This window comes from Pterocles gutturalis, unplaced genomic scaffold, assembly GCF_000699245.1.
Source record: "Pterocles gutturalis isolate BGI_N339 unplaced genomic scaffold, ASM69924v1 scaffold2594, whole genome shotgun sequence".
NCBI classification, from domain to species: Eukaryota; Metazoa; Chordata; class Aves; order Pterocliformes; family Pteroclidae; genus Pterocles; species Pterocles gutturalis.
Window position 1 is genome coordinate 27,374 of NW_010127861.1, and position 17,647 is coordinate 45,020.

Sequence of the window (17,647 nt, forward strand, 5' to 3'; positions counted from 1 at the left end):
CTGTACGTGTTATTCCCAAGTGCAGTCCAGAATTTTCACTGTTAACTTTTGTATGCAGGGGGTTAAAATATTTTTTCACATATGTGTTTTGGTAAGTAATTACTTCACAGGGATTCTGTTTCTTAAGGTCTTCAATTGAAAAACTTTTCCAAAAGTTCCTTAAACTCTGCATACTTCCAAAGTGGCTAAGGGGCCAACACAAGCTCTTACTTCAGTATGAGTGGAATGATCCAGTCCAGTGGAATGATCTTCCATTGGAAGATGCCAATGTGTTAAAAAACAAACACAAAGAAAACCCATTTCACAGAATACAAAAAACACTTAAAGACTGAAATATTCTATTTCAGCCCTTTACGAATGGTATTTTTCCTGTCTTCTCTCTTGAAACAAATTTTGTTTCATATATTATAAAACCAGAAATAAAATGAGGAGAAAATATTTGGAGTTATGTTGAAAGTAAGTATGTCAAAGATTTTGCTGCTTGAGAGTCTTTACAATCCTGACACTTGATCCAAAATGTAAAAATGCAAATCCCTAAAAGAACTTTGCTGATGTATTAAATTGTGCTTACAAGGAAAATCTAAGTCATGAAGAAGTGCTTTAGAAATGTAAAAAAATCATGTGCTAATTTTATGCTAGTCTTTTTGCTCTTTCAATGTTTAATGATAAAATTGTTTTTTTTATAATTAGCCAGGAAAACATAAAAATCTAGGCTTTCTTAACTTATTTAACCAGAATTTAAAACTGAATGACATAAATTTCACAATCCCATGTGTACAAAAGCTCCAGGTCATTGCAGAACAGAAAAGGAGGAAGGACTGTTTTTTATGTGGTGCTATGTTCAGCTGGCAATTCTTGCTAGACTGTTGTGCTGAAAAAAGGTGTTTCAGGGGATTATTGGTTATGTAGCTTACAGTGCAGGAGGTTTTTTTATGCAAGAAGAAATGGGGGGTGGGGGAATGACTGCTTTTGTAAACTTCTAGATAAAAGTTTAGCGTTATTTGGTTTACAGGGGAGCAAAGTCCTAATGTGTCTTTAATGCAAAGGATGTCAGATATGCTGTCAAGATGGTTTGAAGAAGCTAGTGAAGTTGCACAAACCAACCGAGGACGAGGAAGATCACGGTCCAGAGGTGATTTCCTTCTTTTCAAGAGTCATAATTGCAGCAGAAAGTATGTTTATACTGGATGTACAGGCCTTGAATATCAGTCTTTCAGAGGTGTAAACTAAAAAAATCTGTAGTGCACTCTGAAGAACTGAGCACGCTTCTTTGCGATATGAATGGTAATGCAGAGTAATATTACCTTTGGGCTCATGTTTTTCTTGCTTTATTTTTAATCAAAGGTGGGACTAATCGGACAGATGCTCCTGCTACTAATAACGTGCCACCTAGTACAGAATCAGAAACTGCAATGGAAGTAGATGGTTCTGAACAATTTCCGTCATCTTCCTCTTCTACAATGTCAGCTCAAGCTCCTTCAACATCATCCTCAACAGAAAGTCCCCCTTCAACTTCATTATTGTCCTCTCCTGATAATGAACAAAGGCCTTCTTTAGGGGCCTCAGCTCAACCTGTGCTCCATCAGTCTGGTGAGAAAAAATCCATCTTGTCATTTTTATGAAAAATGCTTTCAGTAAGAAACAGTTCTATTTTAAGATATTTAGGGTAATTGATCTCAATCTGTTTTCTTTCTTGCACACCCTTAATGAGACTAGGTATTTTACGGTTATCCAGTGGTTTAAAGAAAGAGTAAAACCATCAACTGCATACATTTGTCTGAAGAAGGAATCTCAAAGGTTATAATTTGTATTGTCTCTTTGAAGTAGAAATAAAAATTATTGCTTGTTTCTTTTTAAACTTATTGTTCTCTTCATGGAGTATAAGTAACATCATGCCTTCTTCAGCTGTGATGTGGCTGTAGCAGCATCAGTGCAATGAACAGTGGAACCTATGCCTGTCACAATCAGAGGAAGTAGAGAATATCTCCTTCAGTAGGAATCTACATCCTCAACATTTTAGAGTCAGCGGTGTTATTTTTTTTGCTTCTCAAAAAGTACCTGGGTAGACAGGGCTCAGCTTGCATGATATTCCGTTATTGGTTAATAAATTATACTCTATATTGATTTTTAAGTTTGTATATCTTGAAGAAACTCATCTGTATTTAATACAGATATACAGTCCTATTATGGGAAAAAGAAGAAAGTATATTCCACTGTCAATGTCAGAATCTTATTTGAGTGGTAAAAGAGCACCTTATGCTTTAACTTGCCCTTTTCCATCTCTATGCAGGAAGAGATGCCGCAGCCCTTCGAGGTAAATATTTGCATGAAACTTTGTTTTACTTTTTTAAAGTGAGTTTCTAGGCCCCATAATTGTGGTAGAAAGGCTGAAGGGATCCAAAACACCTACAGGTTCAGACTTGGTTATTTTTAAATCCTGTGTTTTTTGCATAAATTCACCTTTTGTCTTCTACCAATTCTGTCATACGAAATCAAGGTCTTTGCCATTGGACATGATGAGTGGTAGCATCTTCAGGCCCTAAATTGGATGTTATGGAGTAAAGGAGAGATGGGGATTTCCCAGGGAAAAGTGTGCTATTCAGTGTACTGTGGCTGCTACGGCCAAAATCTTTGGGACAGGTGAGAAATCATGAGGCATCTGAAAGGCAGGGAAACTAAAGACATACGTTGAAATTCATTAAATGTATCATTCTTGCCCTTTTAAACCTTACAACTAGTCTGATACTTATTTAGAGGAAATAAACAGTAAGCAGAAGCATGACAATACACACAGTCCAGATACTATTTCTAGAATAAGTGAACGCTAGAAAATTTGTTTAGTAGCAGAGGCTTTTAGTCACCTATGTATTAGTATCGATGTCATCTTGCTGCAGTCTCTAGTTTTTCACAATGCACACACAAAAAATTAAGGGGTCTGCTCTAATTCAGTGTAACCCAATTTAGCTGTCACTGTCTTTGGTACAGAGGGATAACCACCAAAGAACACACATACCAAGGATTAAATTTATTTTTTAAAGTATGCGGTATATTCTGGAGCTTACAGTGGCCAGGAGAGTATGTCCCATATTAAAAATAATTGCTTCAAGCTACATCATTGAAACTTTGTGGGCTGCATAATGATAATGCACTAGAGAACATTTCTGGAATTATGATGCATTTTCTGTCCTGCATTTTAAAGAATGTAAGCTGAGTAAAAAAAAGGGGTTTCCTCTTTTTTCCCTGAATCTGTCTGAATTTCTAAGTAAAGTTTATTCTGCTAGCGTGAAGCAGAAGTTGTTCTTTCTTAATCCAGCTCTTCTCTAAGAAGAAGAGCTGGATCTTTCCCAGTGTTACTTCAGACTTAAGACTCTCAGTTTTGAAGGGGGTAGTGGTGGTTGTTTTGTTGACAGACAGTGGATACTTTCTAATTTGCTGTATAAAGTTTGATAGGTTCTTTGACTGCACCTAACCGCAGTGTCAGATTGGCTGCTGATTCTTAAAAAAAAAAAAGTCACCATCACACCACCCCCATCCCCAAACTCCAAACCCACAGAAACAAACAAACAAGCAAAACTTAATCTGGTATTCTTTATTGCTGAGTGCAGATTTTAGTATTAGGACCACATATCATCTTTAAATTGTCTACAGGATTACTGCAGGAGGAAACTTTATAGTACTGTACTTTTGGACACCTAGTAAGCGTCTTGTCTAGTTTGCACTGCTTTTAAAACATTTAAGTTATTGTGAAACAAGTCTTTGGGTAACATGGGCAAGTTCAGGGAGAGGGGAAGCTCCTGGGCAGAGGGAGCAGGTCATGGCAGAGCAGTAGCAGTGGGTTTATGAATGGATAGGCTTGGATGTGAATTCCCATTTTGCAATGTTTGTACAATTACGTAACCTATGATGGTGCTCAGTCATGAGATTTTACTTAAGCAGTCTCTAGTCTATAAATGTGAAAACACTGCACTCTGCATCAAGAACAGGTTTCTCTTAGTTTGTTTAGCTGCATTTAGAGGTGAATAAAACCTGCTGCTTTTTGGGGTGACAGGATAGGGAAAGTTGTAATAGGAATAGCAGTTCAAATACAGTGGGGTTGAGAAGGAAGACCAGATAGAGAAGTGTCTTGTAAAAGATGGATGACTGGGAAAGCATTTTGGAAACTGAAAGAAGGAAAGTGAGAGGCTTTCAACCATCATTTTGTTTAAAGTGGTGGTAGATAGAAGCTTGAGTATTGTAGCAAAGAGTTAGCAAATGAAGAATATATTTTTGGGTAATGACTTATTTAGAATCGAAGCATGAATTAATGCTACAGAACGGAACAGGCTTATAAACGGTTTTCCATAAAGAATTTCTGCAAATTTCTGTACTGTACACACGCGCTAGTGGTAATCCTGTCTTTGAAATAGCAATACCTTTGCATAAGTATTGTAATTCAAATACGTTGTTGATATGGTGTTCCAGAAAATATGCCATGTGGTGAGCATTTGAGCTTCTACATCTGAATTACTTGCTTCATCTCTTAATGTTTTAAAAATGTACATCTTCAAATAGAGTCTGTACAAAAATGGCTCAGTGTTGAAGCTTGCTGGGATAAGTCTCTTTATCAGAATTCACATTCTAGAAGAATACAGGTGGAATGTTTGAGTAGTTGCAAATAATCAACAAGATCAGTCCAAAATCTCAGTAGCCTGTTCTTGTCAGTACATTTGAATAGTTTTATTTTTATAATGAGATGGAACAATTGCTGGAGATTTTCATGCTTGTCACTAAGGAGAAAAAAAAATAATTCTTGCCCTGCTTGGCCCATTTAGTGGAAACCATTAGTGAATTTTTTACATTAGTTTTAAGATGTTGTATTTTTAATTCATGAATAAACATCAGGTAGAACAAACTGTAAAATATAATCTTTTTTCCCCCCATAAATAATATTCCAGATACATATTGGTACCGTTGGGAGAGGGGGGTAGGGGGTAATTGACTAATTGAGGCAAAGCTTAATCTTAATATGTATTCTGATATAATGTAACTTTGCTTTTAAATTTTGAATGGGAAAGTGGCAATAGCAGTTTTTCTTTCCATTTCTCTTTCCTCACTCCATTTGTTGGCAAAATAAACATTTGCTTAGAGATTCTAAAATGTGTTAAAAGGTGTTGAAAAAAGTAATTGAACATATTCAGGATAGTAGTTAATCTCTTTACATTTTGAATTGTAGTTCTTGTTACATCTTACATTGTAACTGTCTCTGGACTGAGTAGAATGGAAGCAGCAAGTACTGAAAACTGCAATTTTAGACATCACTGAAATTTCCTTAAAAGCGTTTTCTACGCTGTTTGTAGTTCTAATTTCCATGAATGTTCATGGGAAATGAAAACTGTTTGTAGCAAGTCTCTTTGATGCCATATGTCTTTTAGGAGGTATATATTTTTCTTGTTATGCTTCATCAACCATAAACTGGCAGAATGTATTTCCCAGAAATAGTATTAAACTGAGGACATTAGAGCACATGATATTTGATATTAACTGATGCCTGCCACTAATTTTTGAATGATTGGGTTCTGTCTTTGGGTTTGTTTCTTTTTATGAGAGAAAATTTAAAATTTGCTTGCTTCACTGAGTGTTACGGAATGTTTGTAAAGCTTTTGCTTGGATGAAAGGTTATACACCAATGTAATACTCTCTAGTATTTTAACATTTCATAGTACTGATTTATTTTTTCTTTGCAGATTTCCTGATATCTACAAAATACTCCAGAGTGCCCTTATAATATATGTTATAAATATTTTCAGGATAGGTCTAGGCTAGCAGTTTATAGCAAACTGGCTAGAGCATTAATGTGAATTTGAGTCTGAATTAGCTTCTCTACCTGCTACATTATAGATGAGAGTAGTTCAGCAGTGGTTCAGGTCAGTGTTGTGCTTCAGCTATTGCTACTAAGAACACAATCTGTTCTATAGATAGAAGCACTTGCTATACAGCACTTGTGTAACTGGAGGAAATCTGCAAAGAGCATGGAAAGAATAAAAAATTCCTTGGACACCTAGTTTTATAGCAGTTTGCAAAAAATACTGTTGGTCAGACAGTGGACTGGTACATGCCAAAACAATATAACTGACAAATGAATAAAGACAAAAGATGAAAACAGTGAAGTCTCTAAAGATGGAACGGAAAGAATAGTCTCTTAAGAGAATGATACTAAGAATTGTTTATGATCCAATAAATTACTTTCTCTGTAGGACCACTTAACAGTGTTTTTAGTCTGAATCCTCACCCACTGGGAATGTCTGAGATAAAAAATTAGTTCATAATAACATGGATTTTTTCTGTTAGATGCTGTTCTGCCACCTATTTCCATAGTCCCATTTTACTTTTTTCACAGGTTTGTTTTGACCAAAATTCTACTAGTTTTCTTTTCACATCAGGAAGCTATCACACTCATTTTGAAAACTTACCTGTAGACCACAGTTGGGTAATTTTACACCACTAATATTCTCATTTGTTATGTGTGTTAAGAACATGAAAATTAATACTTCTGTTGTTTGCTTTGTTTTGAAACAGTCAGGATCTATCTATTTTCATAAAATAATTCTTTGTTAAATGGTTGAAGTGTTGGAGATGGGGAGGGAAGTGTATTGTATGACATGAATCCTGAACTTTTAAGTCCTATGATTCATGCATTTAGGAAGAGAAAAACAATTTCAATATTTTATTTTATAACTTCTGGATGTTAGTAAATTATTTACATTTTTTTTTCACTGTAATTACACTTAGTATCTGTTGTTTCTCTCTTTGGTCAATCTCCCCACCCCTCCTCCCTGCTCTGTATAATTGTGTGTTCAATGCTTCTTTCTTTTACATACTTTTTTTTCTTTCCCCCCACCTCCCTGTTTGTCAGAGTTAATGGGACCTGAGTTAGCTATAATCCGTAGGGGTCTACAGCGGCTGAGGCTTAAGAAGGCAGAACAACAGAGACAGCGAGAGCTAGCTGAGGGTTCAGCACCACAGTCGTCCTCCTCTGATCAGTCCTCCTCTAAGGGCTCCTCACAGGACCCTCAGACATCAGGTTGTCATTTGTCAAGGTTTCTTAAGCAGCTAACGTAGTTATAGTTTGTGCTGCTGTTGTTTGCTGAAATGCTTCTCTTCCAGAACAAGACAGTTAATGCATTTGCTGCTTGTCTTACCTTGCATGTGGTGGTGTTGATCATCACATGGTTAGGGAAGGAGTAACATTGACAGTTTTCATTTATCTAACATGTTTGGATTATATAGCTAAACAATACTCTATGGAGAAAGTTTCCTAGGTGCATGGTGTCAGGTATGTGCAATGTTTGTAAGAGCAGTTGAGCAAGAAATTGCTGTGTCCTGAATAAAGTAAGGTACTTACACACTTGAAATTGCATTTTGGTGTTAATTGTATCTGATAGTAACATTAAAGATTTGGCTTTGGCTTTGCATATATTATAATCAGGGTAACAATTCAGTGAAACAGAATTTTGGCACTCTTAAATGCTGTGGTTTTACAGTAAGTGTAGTGAAAATACTTGTAACAAGCCAAGGTCCCCAGATATGCTCTCCTTTTTTGAATAGAGTGACTTTTCATTTCACCATCCTCTTGTCTTACTGGGATTAAAAATTATTACCAGAAAGTCTTGGAGATGTTTATTATAAAAAGAGACATATTTGAGAAAGTTAGAGTAGAAGCATGCATATGAGTAAAGAGGTAAACCCTAAAGCATAAACTTGAAGCAAACTGTTTTGTGGCACCATGCAAAAATGAGTGAGCTGCATGCTGTGTGAAAAATCAGAATATTTTGTGTTGAGAAGCAATGTCTAGCAATGTTTCTTGTATGGATAAATTCAGTGACAGTTGAGGTGTGGCTAGATTACTAATAAAGATTGTGTCACACATGCACAGCTTGACTTGCTATGGTTCAATTTATTCATTTATCTGAAGCCTTACAGAACAATTTGATTTAACAGTGGCTAGTGCTCCAGTTACAATATTGTAGTTATTGAATTTTGTATAACTTCCTACACTAGAAAATTCTACAGTGAGTTTTCAGTATATGTGGAAACCAGTAAAACCTGGAGGACTGTGTGCTTATCCTAGGGATGGCGGCCATAGGTGCCTGTTACCTGTAGGAGGCGAACAAGAAAAACAATAGTAGCAGTGTTCTTGTAGATGGCTGCAGTTCCCTGCTAGAAAAAACAAAACCTACCAATTTTTTTTTCAGCAAACTGAACATCGGAATTTATTAACTCAAAGATATGTATTGATAGAGGCAAAACCATAGCTGACACAGTCAGTAGACCTTGATCTTCCATTTTCTTCTCCAAATGACTTTAAAAAAAATTTTTTTACCAATTTTTTTGCTTCCAACCTCAACTGGGAAACAGTTTAGTTACAGCTATGTATGTAGAATTTTCAGATGGAGGTATATCTGGATATTTTACTACCTCTGAAGTATGTGTTGGTCTGGGTTTCACTTGATACTGTTTCGCCCATCTCTTTCTTAGTACTCCTTCAAGGATTAAATGTAATTCTTTACTTCCAGTTGCTTGTGGGTCAACATAGTGCAGGATCCATACTGACATGAATTTGAAGCTTTAAGCTGAGTAATCGCTTTGGGAGTCAGATATGTATTGTAGGTAGTTTGGATCCAGTAACTGCCTCTTGGAGTTTTGAGTTCCCATGTGTGTCGAATCTTACGGGAACTAATGGGAAGGCACAATTATTTTGTTTGGGATCACCAGGGAAGCACAAAACACATACATAGCCTTGGAGGAAACTAGTATTCAAATATTTACCTTATTCTTCATGTGATGACAATGAATTTGCAAATTTGACAATTTTACCTATTAGTCAATTGCTTTTAAAGATTGATTCACTTAGCACTGTGGGAACATTTATTTCTGTGTAGAAGAAGGGGGAGCAGTTTTGCTACCTGCCCTCCAACTCATTAGGATTTATATCTTCTTGCTGTTTGGTCTGATTGGTAGAATTTGTTACTTTCATCATTATAGACAGTGGAAGATTTAAAATGAGGAATTCAATTTTAAATATTTAATGTGTTCAGTCAATTATTCCTCAAGAAATTTGATAACAGATTACATTACAATCTACTTGTTGTGTGTAAATAGAAGAAATTCCTTTTGTGCTTCATTAGCTTCTTTCATTGTGTTCTTCCTTCCCCTATTATGGGAGGGAACAAATGAAACTCGTTTCTTTGGATTGGGGAATTCATATCACCTTTGCATTGTCTATTTACTTTTTAAGATTTCTGCACTCTGGACATAGAAATATTCTATTTGCTCATTTCTTTTTATGGTAGTTACTTTGTTTTGTTCCCTTTTCTGACCTCCTAAGACTTGTTTTTGGAAGATGTGTATCCACAGTCTATTCCTTTAGAAAACCAGAGCTACAGATTTTTGGTCTCTTGCTTCATAGAGACAATTGTTTCCAACCCTGTGGTAAGCTGGCATTTCAGAAACGTGGTAGGAGAAAAAGTTCTTAATTTTGCTTGGGTTTTCTTAATAATGAATTCCCATACAGAGACAGTTGTTGTTTTTTTTTTATCCAGTGTTGTTTTTGATGCTCTGTCTTGAGGCAGATATTCAGTTTTCAGGCATAAACTGGTTGTAAATTTTCAAACAAAAAATTACACCCCAAAATGTGTCTGCCACTATGTGAAATAGCATCATAGCCTCTGGCCCAAGGGCTGCAAATTCTCAGTCCCTGCTTTGGCAAAACTTGTAAAATTTACACATGCAATTTTGGGGGGAATTCAATATGAGACTAAGGACATTTTTTCTGACCTGTATTTCATTCTTAGTCCTTACCATTGCAATCACAGAAGCTCAATTATAGCTCCCCAGGGTGGAGAAAAAATACTCCACTCATGTAAGAAATTACCAGTAGAGAATGTCAAGAGCTAAAAGCTTTTGCGGGTTTAATAGAAAATTAGACTGTGTAGTAGTTATTCTTCTAAGGACTTGTAATAGTGACAGGAGGATTTGTAAGCTGTATCTGTAATAGTTAACCTTCACTATTTAGAAAAATATGGTCAAAAGTTGTATGTTGTTGAATGTGAAAGTGAGTTAACTGAGTAATGGTTCGCACTGGGCTGATTTGACATTGAGGAAAAAGATACTTCATCTTCAGATGGCAAAGAGACTTTGTTTTACTGAGTAGCTCTCATAAGTATTGTGTAAATTTGAAAGAGTTTTAGAAGCAGTATATGCTGTGCCTGTCAGGTCTGTTTTATCTTCAAGCCTTTACTTGGGTATTGAATAGATTCAGATTTTGTTGACAGTTGCTTTATTTAATTAAGGAACTGTGGTAAGTTGGATTGTTGTTATTATTATTATTTACTTTCTCCAACAAAGCCTAGTTTTGACTTACTCCTGTTATTGTGGCATTTCGTAACATTTGGATCCTGTGTGCAGTTTTTAAACAGCAGCATATAGGTGCTCCATGCAAGCTACAAAAAAGTGAACCTTTCTAACCTATTGTTACTGCTGCTCTTCCCACGGCTGATGTGTTGTGTATGCATTGCCATTGCCTACATCACTCCTCTTTTTGAGAACTTTTAAGTGAATGGAATGCAGTTTGAGAAATTAGAGAAACATAAACCAACTGATCTTGAAGTGAAAAAGAATAAAATCAGTATTACAGATCAGTATCTATCAGGGGTTCCTGTAGCAGCCAGCATGTGTAATCTTACCAACAAAAATATGAAGTAATGTGAACCTTTCTTTTCTGAGGAAAAAGTAATTTGATTTAGACTGTATTTATTGTGGAATAAAGTTATATAACGTGTGTGCTGACATATCACAGAACCTGTGATGCACATTGACTTGGCTTTTTTTTTTTAAAAAAAAAAAAAAACCTAAACAAACCAAAACTTCGGTTGTTTCAAAGGTCTGTGCTGTCAGTGTCTCTGAAGTGGAACAGATTGGATCTTTGTTTCTGTGTTAAAGCTTTCTGTGAAGAACAAGGGGATGACTGCAGTTTTTATGGCCAGATTCTTTGCATTCTTTGTAAACACCCAGATGTAGAAATCTTCAGGCCTGACTCTCGCACTGGAGCTAGTGTTATGGTGCTATAAGGACAAAATTTGTTTTGACCAAAACAATAGAGGTGGCATGCTAATATTTTGCTGAAGTCAGGTGCTGATTACCCAAACTACAGGAGGATCCTTCAGCATATAACTGTCTTTAAAATTATCTTCTATTTTCTGTTTGAGGTTCCCCAAATTTATGAATCTCCAGTTCCCTCTTTAAGTGGTGCTCCAGTTTAGAATGTACTGGTGACATTACAACCAGTGGTGAACTGCAGACCCAGCCTGTGAAGGCTCAGGTAAGAGTTTGGATTTTTGTTTGTTTTTTTAACTATATGGCACAGTTTTGATAATACTTTTTTCAAAAGCTTTATCAGAAATTATGAAAGTACTTTTTCAGAATTTTTACAAAACAAAGCCATATATTAAAAAAAGAGGCATTTACCTGAACTTCCCTAGGCTGGTTTCGTGGTCATGTTTGTTTCCCTGCCTGAGTTGTGAGGTTCCAGACTGCAGTGCTACTTGAAGGGGTGCTGGCGATCTGTGCCCAAGGGGACTTGATAAAGGATTTAAAAAGTGAGTTTAAAATTGCTATAAGCTGAGCCTTTTTTAACCCTGATTAAAATGTTTAGGATGGTTCCTATAATGTTGTTTATGGATTCTTGTATTACAAGTGAAATGGATTCACAAAGTTGTAAGAAAACATCAAAATAATAGTGAAATGTGGGAGGTTTAAGCCTACACAGGCATGAAATGGTATCTAGAAAACTATTGATTTTCACTTACTGTTGTATAGCATGAGGTCAATAAAATTTAGAAGTGCTGATAAGGATAATAAATGTAATTTCTTATGTTTATAATTAAAATATCTTAGTTGAGTCGTATTTCTTCTGTTCATCTTGGTCTGACTTAAAGAGCTGGTCACGTTAGCTTTTCCAGCCAAGTAAAATAAAATGTTTGGAAGCATGATAAGCCTTTTTTAAAAAAAAACACACATAGAAAGAATCAGAGTGCAAGAACAGAGCGCAACTGAGCATCACTGTCTTCTGTCGTTAGGCTTCTCAGCTTGCTGTTCAGGACCTCCCCTCCCTTTAGTACTTTTGATACAAGTTAATCCCAATCATGGGCTTCATAACTGTGAGTTGGTGATCAAAGCCAGCCTTCCTTTGAGAGAGAGGCGTAACAATTCCTGTGCTGAGTCAGCTGGAATACGAGTAGATCATCTTATGACATGGTGTATCTTCACACCAGCTGTTTTTCCCCTCTATTTACATTCTAAAAAGTGGATTACTACTCCATTGAGAAAAAATCTCTGTAATACTTCTCTTCTAAATTAGAAATAATATGTTAAGTACACTTCAGTTTTGGAAAGTGAAATATATTAATGTTACAAGTCTCATATGTAAGAGCTGCATCCCTTCTAAGTCTAGGTAACAAATTCAGTGGTCTGGCTTGGATGTGTTTTGTTCAGCCATGCTTGCACCATGGTGAAAACAAAATAGGGCCAATTTTATGTTCCTCAGTTATGGAAAGAAACTGTATAAGCCCAATTAACAAAACAAGCCAGCCTCCAAAACACACTGAGCTTGACTCAGACTCTCCTGGACTCTGTTCTTCACTCCTTCTACCCCCCCCACTGTGCTAGGTATCAGTGTAACGAAGGAACAGACTGATTCTTGCACAAATGGCTGAGAATGAAGTATTATTTGAGGATATATATTTAAAACAGCCTTGTCCATTTAGTAGATTTTATGTCTGTACTACAAAAGAGGTCACACTGGTGATTCTGTCCCAAACCTGTGAGTAAGCTTCCTATAGGGGAGAGAGGATCATTTCATTGCTTTCCTTGTATAGGTTTTAAATCTATGTTGAAATTCCTTTAGCATGCTGTGATGTTGGCAGAATATGACTCAGTCTATAATATAGGATATTAAAGCCTTTTCACTTAGCATGAATTTGTTTATAACAGAAGATTAACAAATGGAACCAAGATATGGTAGCCTAGCCAATGCCTTTGAAACTCTGCATTAATTTATGTACACAACTCATCCTAAGATAGTACAGAAGTAAGATCTGGTCTTCAGAGGTGACAAGGAAAATAGATTCATAGGAGATCCTGAACTCTGCATCTGTCATCTGTCTACACAATGAATGCAGTGCTACTGATAGCTGTCAACTGGTGTGTTGTGGAAAATTGTGTCCAGTGGAAAAAAAAAACTTAAGTGGCAATTTTATATTTTTTTCTGTGGTTACATGAGGATTTTTAGAAGACTGACTGATGTGGTACTGTGAGAAACTCATGAAGACATGTTCTCAGTCATCAGATGCCTGGGAATGCAGAATTATTGAACAGTTATATGAGTGGGATGTATTTTGGTGCTTTAACATTTTAAAAACAGTCTATATGCTGTTATATCTGTAAACAGTCTTGTATTTTAGATTTTATGCTCATAGGTATAAATATTGAAGATACTGGTATGCCACTGAGTATTTTATGTTGAAGTATCAATATTCTGAAATTTACATTTAGCATATGGTTTGAAATACAAGTGTCATTTGGTAGTTGGAGCACAGGCATTAGGAGTCATAATTCTTCAGTGTTTTTCCTGAGTTGCTAGAAGTTTGAAGAACACAATAAAATCCTTGGTAATGGACAGACATTTTTAATATTGACATGTCAGGAAGCTTCAGGCTGTTCAGTGACTACCTAAAGAACTACAAAATGATTTGAAACAAGTGGCTTTGCTTCTGTCATGCCTAGAAAATGCAATATGGCTGGCTGCTCATAAAAGAAACCCAAAGCTTCCTTATGTTGCTGCTTTTTATTTTTTATTTTAAACTAACGTATGATCGTGACATTGCTGTGCAGTTCTCTGCTGCTTATGTTTTAAGTTGAAATCTCGTTTTTGTTTCAGATTCTCCTTCTTCTGTGGTTAACAAACAGCTTGGATCCATGTCACTTGATGAGCAACAGGGTGCGTGTGACAGGAAATGCGCTATACCAAACCATAGCTGATTGCAATGCTTCCTTTTAAAATTGCCTTTCATGATGATAAACAGTCTAAAAATGCTGTTCATCTACATAAAGTAGAATTCTGCAAGCAGATCTGCTGGAAACTCATTAATTATTTAATTCTCTATACGAGTGACAGAGTAAGGTTAATTTCAAAAGCCACCCTATGTTCAATTCTTAATGTGTTCAATGGAGGTACAGTAAATGTCTTATGTGCTCTACAGACATTTAGAATATTTTTTTTAAAATGCAAAGTAAAATTAATTCTTTAAACAGTCTTTTTTTCTGAATGGTTCTTCTTGGGTCAAAGTGCAAATATCAAGATTGAAGTAACTTTTAATCATATAATGCCAAATTAATTTCTATTATGCAAGAGAGATCTGCAGCTTTGCTATACTTGCACAGTTTGAGTAACTCAGGAGCACCTATTGCACTTAGGTGCATCTTACCTCTGTAACCCCTTGTCCTACACCCCTTCTGCTAAACATCTACTAGGGTTTCTCTGTAGATGCCCTATGGGCTGGTGATAGAAAGAATGCTTGTGAGCTTTCTCTATGGCTATTATTCATCAGTTTTCAAACTCTGAGCAGTGAAGTTAGCCATAGGTGACCCTATTGCAGCTGAACCAATGTCACCTGTAGTGAATATTTATGCCTGAATAATTAATGAGTGATAGATGGTAATTTAAAAATAGATTTCCATGCACTCTGCATTATGCTTACTTCCATATCAAAGCCTCTGTAAAGATTTAATAGCTCAAATCCTACAAAAGAGCTGGCTCTTTCATCTTGTTTCACATTCTAAACTAGAATACTGTTTTGAAATCCCATTTCTGAAAAATAGTCTGTTTGGCAACTGTTGAGATTATGGTTTATTTTAGGATGCCAGAACATCACAAAAAATCAATCTGCAATTTATATTGGCAAAATAAATTCATTTTGTGGAATTACATTTTGTGATGCAGTAACCTTAAACCTCAATATATAAATTTGCTAATTATTCATGGTTCAGTAGTCTACGTCACTCCAATAGTCAGGTTTAGCTGGAAAACTTGCTTATAATTAGTGACTGAGTTATGCTCTCTGCTATGAAATCAGAATAAAGCATTATTTGGTGAGAGTAGAATAAACTCAAATTAAGATAGTCTGTATATTTACTGAAGTTCTTATAACTGCTAACATTTTGGAAAACTGATACATTGTTATGTAAAGTTGTGAATTAAGCCCATCTGACAACAAAGATAAAACCAGAAATGTTGGTCCCAGAAATCAGTTACCAGATCTGCATCAGATCCTTCAGGCAGGATCAGTTGCTTTAAAAACTAGTTTGTGTATTACTACTGTTAATTGCATAGTTGTAATAGACCCATAGTTGTAACAGACTCTTGGAAGTTTTTTCTAATAACTTTTTCCTGCTTTAAGAAATTACTTGAACTAATGTGAAGAGATTTCCTCTCCTAAAAGCACTTCAGGGTTTTTAATAAGCAAAAAAACCCCAAAATACATTTCTTTATCCAGACTTTATTGGCAGACCAGTTCTCTGATTGTTTTAAGGCAATTTTTTCTATTGTGATGGTAAAGTTCACCTGAAGAGACACAGAATGGTCCTTCGAGTTTGGAAAACTAGGAATTTGGAAAAGGAGGTAATTTATTAGGAAATCTGTTGTCCAAATGATAACCAGAAAGGATAATCTGCTGAGATACAGTTGGATTTTTGAAGTTAAACTGCGTTAGTTTAACTTTGTATTTGAACAGAAATCTCAAAGTATAAGTAGCTAATGAAAGAAGTCATATCAGTCCTTTTTATACAGAAATTGTTTTTTGTATTCCTCTCTTGTCTTAATTTGGTACTGAATCAGCTGTCTTTCTGTTGGACCAGTCTCTTTTGTTGGTATTTATGTTTTAAGACTGCTTCTGGGTTTAAAGATGTTTTGATACTTATTACAAACATATAAATTTATAATGCCGTTATTCTGAAGATCCAGCAGAAGCTGGAAGTCATTCCTGTCTGTACAAAATGGTTTCAAATGGATTACAGTGATCTACACTGGATTTTTTTTTTTTTTTTGGACTGTGACTGTAATAACGGAGTGTGGCTGCTAGATTTGTTGCAGTGTAAAGGCAGTGTTATGACTGTAAGGTACTGCCTGAATTGGTACCGTTAGAGGGAAAGCCGGAGAACTAGCTCAGTAACTTTGAAGTGTAAATGTGTGTGTGCATCCCATACCATCTTAACGCTGCTTCCTACGTACACAGAAGCTGTATTGATTGCTGATATTTCTAGATAACGTGCAAGTTAATGTGAGGGTTTAGTAACCCGTTATAGTGATACCCATACAAGTTTGTTCATTATAGATACTTGAGCTGGCTCAGAACAAGCTGGTATGTCAGCTATGGCAGATTTTGTTCCTCGTAAACGCTACTGTAAGTCCTGGAAACTGTGTTGGCATGTGTTGCATCCCAGCTAATTAGCTCTGCCTCCCAGTCAGACAAACCAGTTAAACGTTAGTATGCATCTAGAGCTTTCCAGATCTATAGTGAGCTCTTGCAGGTACAAGCTTAAGAATTTTAGACCTGTGCTTTGTTGTAAGGCACAATGTGGTCTGCACTGCGTCCTCTGGTGAAGTGCAATACTACATCTAATTAGTATAGGAATCATCTAGATAAAGAAATTATATAACTAATCTATAGCTCACTGTGGATTAGGCTGGTCCAAAGAATTGATTGGTATCAGTGTAACATTGCTCAGTCAGCATTCCTCACTGGATAAAGGAATCTGCACCCTTCCCTCTGACTTCTGCTCCTTCTGATTAATTTTCATGTGTTAAGCCTTCCCATGGAATTCCTTTCCGAAATAAAAAAAGAAAACTTTCTGAAATAAACCACTTATTTTTTCCTCTTTGGATCAATTTTTCTCCCTTCAGAAGTAACTCTCTTTGGTTTTCACCCAGAATATAACCATATCTTCAGAATGTATAAAGCTGATTTTCTTCAGAGGAGATTATGATTAGTGGTGGATATTAATTGTTTTGGGAAGTTTTTAATGAAAAGTCATGTATCCTCTTCTTATGGGGTTGCCAAAAGAGTAGTGAATAGGGCAGTATTTGAGATGTGAGAAACTGTAAGTTCCTTACAATGTTAGTTTAATGGCATAATGCAATCTGTAACCTGTCTTTGTGCGCTTACCACTTCATAGATAAGAGCCCCAACCTTTGTGAAGTTAAACTTGCACAGGTTCTTTTTCTAAGGGAAAAAGTATGTGTGAGGGGTATTGCTTTCAGTTGTAGGTTGTTTTTTTTGTTTTTGTTTTTTAAAATAAGGTTATGAATGAATTTTTGTCTGCAGTTTAAAAGTAGTGCTAGTTTAAAAGTACCCTCCTTCTATAGGCACCTGGAGAATGGACCATGTCATGGGAGTGTCCGTTCTAGGACAGGGTTGCTTGTGAAATAAGACTTTAAGTTGTCGATAGTATCTCTAAAGTATAATGTGTTTGGCTGTAAAATCTAGGTAAAGTTTCAAGGTATTCTTGAAGAATTTTGAATAGAGTTTAGTAACGTGTTGACAAGCTACCACTTTCT

At 36.0% G+C, this 17,647-nt stretch overlaps 1 protein-coding gene across 1 annotated transcript in view; it reads left to right on the forward strand.

The window, feature by feature from the left end:
- Nucleotides 1–17,647, forward strand: part of DCAF6 (DDB1 and CUL4 associated factor 6) — a gene marked incomplete at its 5' end in the record, with an annotated part of 70,108 nt that overhangs the window by 24,023 nt on the left and 28,438 nt on the right. The window contains 4 exons of the mRNA XM_010079398.1: nt 1,013–1,132; nt 1,345–1,590; nt 6,893–7,060; nt 13,973–14,032. Coding sequence (XP_010077700.1) covers nt 1,013–1,132; nt 1,345–1,590; nt 6,893–7,060; nt 13,973–14,032 — 594 coding nt within the window. The remainder of the gene's footprint in view (nt 1–1,012; nt 1,133–1,344; nt 1,591–6,892; nt 7,061–13,972; nt 14,033–17,647) is intronic.